Here is an 8,075-nt window from a genome sequence, read left to right as displayed (position 1 = left end):
CACGCAGATGACAAGCAACATGAATTCGACTGGGACAACACTTCTATTATAGGACAAGCCAAACAGAGAACAGCCAGGGAATTCCTAGAGGCATGGCACTCATCCACAGATTCAATCAATAAGCACATCAACCTGGACCCAATACCGACCACTGCAACGGAAAGCTGGAACTGACAACCGGAAGCGGCAGATTCAAGCCACTACAAATGGCGGAGGAAAAATCACAGAAGCGCTTCACAGGAGGCTCCCAAGCACTGAGGATGTCACCTAGACAGGGGACGAAACGTCTGCAACACAAATTCCCAGCTCAGCGAACAGAACCACAACAACGAGCACCAGAGCTACAAATCTTCTCACAGGTAGTAGTACTTCTAGCTCAGAGATAGAGACACTACCACTATGCCACAGGAGCCCCTCTATTGTTTATTTATAAAACACAAATGCAAATTTGTCACATCTGAGCCCTGAACATGTGGTTAATACATTGGGAAACACTGTGCAAAGATCAATTTCTGTCAGAACAGAGCAGATGCTGACCTGCAATGTTACACAAGTTGCCTGACCTACTGAGTATTTTGAACATTTACTTTTTTTTGTTATTATTGTACTAACAAGTTGCCAATCTTTCCTGAGTGAGCAACGATACACTGCAAAATAACCCAATTCAAATTAAACCTTGGCTGGAAACAAAACTTAATACCCCTCCGTAATTCAGATTTTCAGCTCGTTTTTCTCCCCTGAGCATCTGGGTTGACAAACAACTTTCCTGAACAATAGAGCTTTCCCTCTCAGGGGACTCTGTCAACCATCAAAGGCCATCTCATGTTGGAAAATACAGATACCATTGAGAGGATTCTATGCTCCTGTATCTAAGGGAAATTGCTGTGTTAAAGAAATAAAACAGTGGTGGGAAGCAGAAAGAACACTGAATGTTCCAAACAATTCAATGTGTCTGTGGGTAGTTAATATTGTGAGTAAAGCAAAAATACATGAATGACAGCAATGGATAAAAACAAAACCTTTACTTCTCTTGAAATTCTACCTTTGTTTAGCAAGAATGCTAACTCCATCACCCAGAAGAGGAGACTTATATTTTTGGTAATGGAATAATCAAATGTGCAATGATAACCCTCTGATATTTTGCAATTACTTAACACCATCGGACATAGAGAATTAATTATAGGTACTATGAATGCTGACTGTACTTTGAAACAGCAATGAGATAATACCTCAGAAATTAAAAAGAATACATCAATGGGTGATTTTTAAATAGGAGGCAGTTTGGTTTTCTTGGGGAAAAGGAAAGTCAACAAAAGATCGAGCCCCCAGGATGACGAAGGAATGGAGCAAGATGAAGCAGAAAAGGTTCTAGGATGATGTCAAGTTCAAGTTACTAGGAAGGATCACGGTGAACATAAAATGTACAAAGAAGTACAAAAGGAAACAGACAGGGATGAGGCAGATGTTAGTGGCTGGCTGAGAATACATAGAATAACTTTTTAAAAATTCAAACTTTACGTGTTTGGGTATGTTAATGGTGAAAGAATTACCACGGCAACAATGGGGCTCATCAGCATAAAATAGAAAACTTCAGATAAAAGCATAAGACCGGCCTGAAATCCAAAGTGAGAACTTTATATTAAAGCTTATCAAAGAGGTTTTCAGTTAACAAGGAGATACCCTGAATATTGGATGAGATAAAATAGACAAATAGTTGACACAGGAAAACTGGCGAGACTCAAAGTCACCTATTCCTAGGTTGCTAGGGGAAGTAAAGTTGGACATTGCAGTCTAATCAAAACCTTTCAATCCACCTCTAATAGAGCAGTGGTTTCAAAGGGCTGGAGGATTGCAAATATTATATCCTTGTTCAAAAGACAGGTAGGAAGATTAACCTCAGACAAAGCATCAAAATGTTACGAGTAAAATTCAGGGAGAAAATTAACAACCACTTGAACAATCATGGATTAGTGAAGGAAAACCAGCATGATTCTGTTCAGAGAAAGGAGCACTGAATTAACTTGATTTTTAAAATTATTACAAAGTGGGTGGATGAGGGCACTAGAGTATATGTCTATACAGACCTTCAATATGTTTTTGATGAAATATAATGAAATGTTGGGCAAAATTGAAGCCCATGGAATAGAAGTAGCAGTAACAATATGGATTAGCCAACAGATAGAAAACAAAGAACTGTACTGAACTGCTATAGTTTTTTTGGTGACCAGAGGATATTATACAGTGGCATTCAGCAAGGTTGAATACTAGAATCACTGTATGCTTTTAAACCAAAATGTTAATGACTGGGTTTGGGAGATACATAGCATAGTTCAAAATCTGTGGTTGACAAAACTTGGAGGCAATAATAATAGATTTAATCAGGACACTGGTTGTTGGAATGGACAGACACCTGATACTTGGAGTCACCAAGTATGAGAGTCAGGGAGTTAAAACACTAGCCCAGCCTTATTTGGCGTACACTGCACAATTCTGGACAGTACATCACAGGAAGGCATTCTGGCATTGGAGAGATGAGAAAAAAAATTTACAAGAATGGTTCCACATTTCTTCAAATAGGTTGGGGGAGCCGAGACTGCTAGAAAAACTCAGCAGGTCTGAAGAGTTTTCATAGAACAAAATTCCTACAGCGTGGAAGCAGGCCATTTGGCCCTTCTGAAGAGTACCCCTTGCAGACCCATTCCTCTACCCTGTTACTCTACATTTACCCATGACTAATGCATCTAACCTACACATCCCTGAACACTATGAGGAACTAAGCATGGCCAATTCATTTATCTGCAGCACTAGGTGGTTGTGAGAGGAAAGCGAAGCACCCAGAAGAAACCCATGCAGACATGGGGAGAATGTGCAAACTCCACACATACAGTCACCGAGGCTGGAATTGAACCCGGGTCCCTGGCGATGTGAGGCAGCAGTACTAACCAATGAGCCACCATTCCACGCCACATTCTGAAGGAGGGTCACTGCTCACTGCCAGACCTGCTGAGTTTTCCTAGCAATTTGTATTTTTATTTCTGCTTTCCAGCATCCACGGTTCATAAGTTGCGGAAAGCTAACATACAGATGCAGCAGTAGCTAAGGGCGTTGTTCTTTACAGCACTGAGAATAAAAAGAGATTTGATAAAGGCATCTAAAATCAAGATTAGTTTGAGATGAAGTAAACAAAGTGAAAGTGTTTCCAGTGATTATAGAGTCCATAATTAGAGGCCTCAGATTTGAGAATAATTGGCTGAAAAACTTGGAGGCAAGTTGAAGAATTATTTTCTATTCACAAAATGATTTGAATTTGGAGTATATTTCGATTCAAAAATGAATTTGCTAAAAAATAGTCAAAATAAAACAAAAAAGAAACAGGTTTGCTTTTCAATACTTCCATTCTATAGGTACTGTTAAACCTGCTCTCCCATATCATTGGTTCAACATTCTCAGTGATTTTATTTTTTCTATTTCTGAAATAACTCTTGCAAACTTGCATATTAAACTTGGAAAAAGAATTCAGTGAGTACCTCCTGGAGAATCCTCTTCAATTTGAGAAGCATTGTCTTTACTGCGGTGCAGTCCTGCATCATCAACCTCAAGGACATGGCTTCCAGACCACCACCAGGCTCATCCTCCCTCAGAAGGGACCAGTCTGAAGATGCAGCACTCAGCCAGTGGTTGTACCGAAGAGGTCTAGATTCACAAAGCTCACCTTCTTTTGAAGACTGGACAAATGGTAGTCTAGGAAAACAGAAAAAGTACGCATGATTGATAATGAAAACTATTTGGAGCAATGCTTTGACTAAGTAGTCCAGTCAACCTCTTAAAACTGCATATACCACAATGCTATTTTCCCATGTTATCCTCAATGTTATTAGTAAGTCAAACTCTCTCAATTTCTCTCTTGAACGAACTGAATGACTGACGTGGATAGAGAATTCCAAAGATTCAGCACCTTCTGAGTAAAGAAACTCCTCTTCATCTCAATCCTAAACAGCTTATCCCTGATTCTGAGACTGTGACTACTGGTTCTAGGTCCCCACGAAAGACAGCACAACTTTTCTGTATCTACCCTGTCAATTCCAACTAGAATTTTCTAAGTTTTAATGAGACTACCTTCATTTTCCTGAAGTTCAAAGAATATAGATCCATTCTTCTCAATCTCACCATATAAGGCAATTTTGCTATCCCAGGATTCTCCATTGCACTCCCTCTAAAGAAAACACATCTACTTAGGCAATGGGACAAGAACTGCATACAATATTCCCAGTATGGGCTCACCAGCTTCTGTACATTTGAAGCAAGTAATCTTTCATTTCGTACTTAAATTTCCTTGCAATAAAGGCTTTCTTGCAACTCCCCCTTAGTTACTGCTACATCTGTACGTTAGTTTTCAGTGACTTAACAACAACAACATTCAGGTATCTTTCGAGATCAATACTTTTCCTAATCTTAACATTTTGGAAATCATTTCTATGCTCATTCCTGCTACCAAAGTAGGTAATCTCACATCCACCCATTATATTCCATGTGCCAAGCTCTTGGGCACTCACTCAGTCTATCCAATCCTATTGAAGCCCCTTGTGAAGCATCTTCACAGCACAAATGCCCATCTAGCTTTGTGTCAACTGCAAAAGTAGATATATTAATGAACAGCTGGGGACATTTATTCTAACAGTACTTGACTAATTAAAGCCTGCTAACCTGAGAATGAGCCATGTAGTTCCACTCAGTCCTATTTTCATTAATCAATTCTCAATCTAGGCCAGTATACTGCCCCCATTCCATGTTCTTTCATTTTGTTTACATTTTGTTTTGTGTGGGAACTTATCAAAAACCACCGACATTCACTGGTTCTTCCTTACCATCTCTGCCAGTAACATCCCATTTACAAGCATATTGCCAGAGTTGGAGGATTTGAGCTACAGGGAGAGGCTAAATAGACTGGGGCTGTTTTCCCTCGAGTGTCAGAGGCTGAGGGATGTCCATAAAGAGGTTTATAAAATCATGACAGACATAGACAGGGCAAATAGACTGGGTCTTTTTTTCTGCGGATGGTGAAGTCCAGGACTAGAGGGTATTGGTTTAGGGTGAGAGGGAAAATATTTTAAAAGGGACCTAAGAGGCAATTTTTTCACGCAAAGGGTGGTGCATGTTTGGAATGAACTGCCAGAGAAAGTGGTGAAGGCTGGTACAATTACAATATTTAAAAGGTATCTAGATGGGTATATGAATAGGAAGAGTTTAGAACGATATGGGCCAAATGCTGGCAAATGCGATTAAGTTAATTTAGGACATCTGGTCAGCATGGACAAGTTAGACTGAAGGGTCTGTTTCTGTGCTGTACATCTCTTTGACTCTAACAAATTCAATAAACATGATATCTCTTTCATATATCCATGTTAACTCTGCCCAATGGATCATTTATTTGCTAGGTGTCCAATTATTACATCCTTTAAAACAGATTCAAGTAGTTTTCTGTATTACTGATATCATGCTAATAGGCCTGCAATTTCCTATTTTCTCTCTCTCTACTTCCAAAATAGTGTGGTTACATTTGCAACATTCCAGTCTGCTGGAAACATTCCAGAATCCATACTTTATTTTAAGAGGTGATCACCAATGCATCTATTATTTCCACAGCCACTTCTATCAAAACTTTTGTATGTAGATCATTGGGTTCTGGGGATTTGTCAACTTCTAGTCATTTTAATTTCTCCAATTCTGCTCTTTTATTAATGCTAATTTCTTCCAGTCTTTAATTTCCACTAGTTATCCCATTGCTTTATTACAAACAGGATTGCAGCACATATCAGGCCAATTGGCAATACTGTTCTATCTCCTCATTTATGATCCAACATTTGCCAGAAATTGGACACCAGTTCGACTGCTTCAATGTGTAAATGTTGTGCAGACAGTTGTAACATAACTGTGGTTTGAGGACTTCTGTGGGGTTGTGGGGGGGTGGTGGGGGAGTGGGGGGGGGGGAGGGGAGGTAGAACAGTGGTAGCATCCCTATCTCTGAGCCAGAGATCTGGGATCAGCATTTAAACAAGCTATTTAACAAATGTGAAATGACCTGCAAAGTTAACATGCAGAGTTAGAGCTCAAATCACATTATGAACTAACTACACAAGCTGCAGAAAAGACAGAATAGTAAACCTTTAGCCATGGGTGAACATGATAAGTACATATGTGCTAATCTGTTGTACAGTAACTCAAACATGCTCTTCTGACAAGAATCAAAACTTGAAAATGTTTTCTTCAACCTTACTGTTGTTCTGTACTTTAGGAAGGTGAACAGTGCTCACATTAAAAGAAAGGTAGGCAACATTTCCTGCTAAAGCTTTAGTCATATGAACACTCAAGCCAAAACTGAATCATGATAGCAAACTATGTTCTCATAGCTTACATCTGCATAATGCTAATATAGTGCAAAACCAAGTCTCTCTGGAAAATATCTGCAAAGACTAAATGCTACAATAAATTAATATCTTTTAATTTAGCGAAGTCAATATCCAACACTGGACTGAATGCAAGTTACAATGCAAATAAGTTACAAGATGAGCAGAGCCATGATGTGGAGGAGCCGATGTTGAACTGGGGTAGATAAAGTTAAATATCACACAACACCAGGTTGTCTTTCGCTATAAATTCTGTGTCCTATGAACCTATCCAACAGCTACCTGAAGAAGGAGCAGTGCTCTGAAAACGGGTGCTTCCAAATTAACCTGTTGGACTATAACCTGGTGTGGTGTGATTTTTAACAATGAGCAGAGCAGCACTGACAATCTCTATGCTTTCCTGTCTATCAAATGCTTGATGCTATGCTTTCACATGATAGAAAACTTTGTGAATGATGAACTAAGAAGAGTGTAAGCACAGTCATAGCTGCAGGCTTACTGGGTCCAGCTGTTAAAACTTTACACAGATTCAAGTGGAAATAATACAGGACTTTTCAGATTATGTAGGCAGAATAGATTTCACCTGAGAAATGGACATCTGTTCTAAGTGCAATGCTGACAATGGAGTTTCTGGATTCATCTAGAATCACCTTTCTACCTTCTTCTTGATGTTTATCCACACTTGCTCGAAGTGTTATTTGGAAGATATTGGAAAGTAGTAGTATTGGCATAATCTTTTTTTAAGTTCATCCAGAGAATATAGGCATCGCTGGCTAGTCCATCATTAGTTTTTGCCCATCACTAATTGCCCTTGAGGAAGTGGTGGTGAGTCACTTCTTTGAAATGCAGAACATGGAGGGAAGGTGTGGGTTGGGTGGGAAGGTTCAGGTATGGTCACAGTTAGTTGGGTACTTACAGAATTTTGACCCAACAGCAGTGATACAGTTTCAGGACAGAATGGATTTATTTGTTGGCACATTTGCAGGTTGTGATGTTTCAATCCATCTGCTGCCTTTGTCCTTTTAGAGCTAGAAGCTGCAGATTTGGAAGGAACACATCATTCTACTTTGTTTAGCTTAGTTGGCTGTATGGCTGGCTTGTGATGCCAACACTACAGAATCACTTTCCATACCAACTAAGGTTGCTATGAAAGTCCCATTTCTCAATTTCGCCCCTTACTTGAGACATCATGAGCCTCAGGTTAAACCACCAACAGTCATTTCCCTCTCATAAGAGAGCAACGCTCTGGCACTATGGTGACTTTACCTTAATGTTAATTATTAACATTTTACGTTGTGATGAAAGCTTGTTGTCAGTGGGAGGTTTTCCTAGGTTTGTAATCGAGGAGAGGGTGTTATGTGGAAAATTGTAACATTCAGGAAACATGGTTACTACATTCAATCCTGCCCGGGAGTAAGGGCAGAACTTGTGGTAAATTTTCAACAGGTCAGTCAGAACATTTCAAAGGTTTTTAAACAACTAGTTTTTTGTCAGATGGGAGCAGAAGGTTGTTAGTCAATCAGAAACTTAAGAAAAAAAAGAGATAAGGCATCTTCCCAAAAAGACAAGTGCCATACCAGGCTCCAAACAAATACGATGTCTGGGGTGTGGTGGAGGTGGGATAGTTTGGTTTAGGGGTCAGAAAAATAGCTAGGACATTTGGGGCCTCAA

At 39.6% G+C, this 8,075-nt stretch overlaps 1 protein-coding gene across 9 annotated transcripts in view; it reads right to left on the bottom strand.

The window, feature by feature from the left end:
* The window catches only part of ccser1 (coiled-coil serine-rich protein 1), a 1,299,391-nt gene that overhangs the window by 719,888 nt on the left and 571,428 nt on the right, over positions 1–8,075 (bottom strand). For all 9 annotated transcript variants that reach the window (XM_043674391.1, XM_043674392.1, XM_043674396.1 and 6 more), the window contains one exon: positions 3,528–3,741. In XM_043674391.1, coding sequence (XP_043530326.1) covers positions 3,528–3,741 — 214 coding nt within the window. The remainder of the gene's footprint in view (positions 1–3,527; positions 3,742–8,075) is intronic.

This window comes from Chiloscyllium plagiosum, chromosome 32 (assembly GCF_004010195.1).
Source record: "Chiloscyllium plagiosum isolate BGI_BamShark_2017 chromosome 32, ASM401019v2, whole genome shotgun sequence".
NCBI classification, from domain to species: Eukaryota; Metazoa; Chordata; class Chondrichthyes; order Orectolobiformes; family Hemiscylliidae; genus Chiloscyllium; species Chiloscyllium plagiosum.
This window is presented reverse-complemented; position numbering and strand designations above follow the sequence as displayed.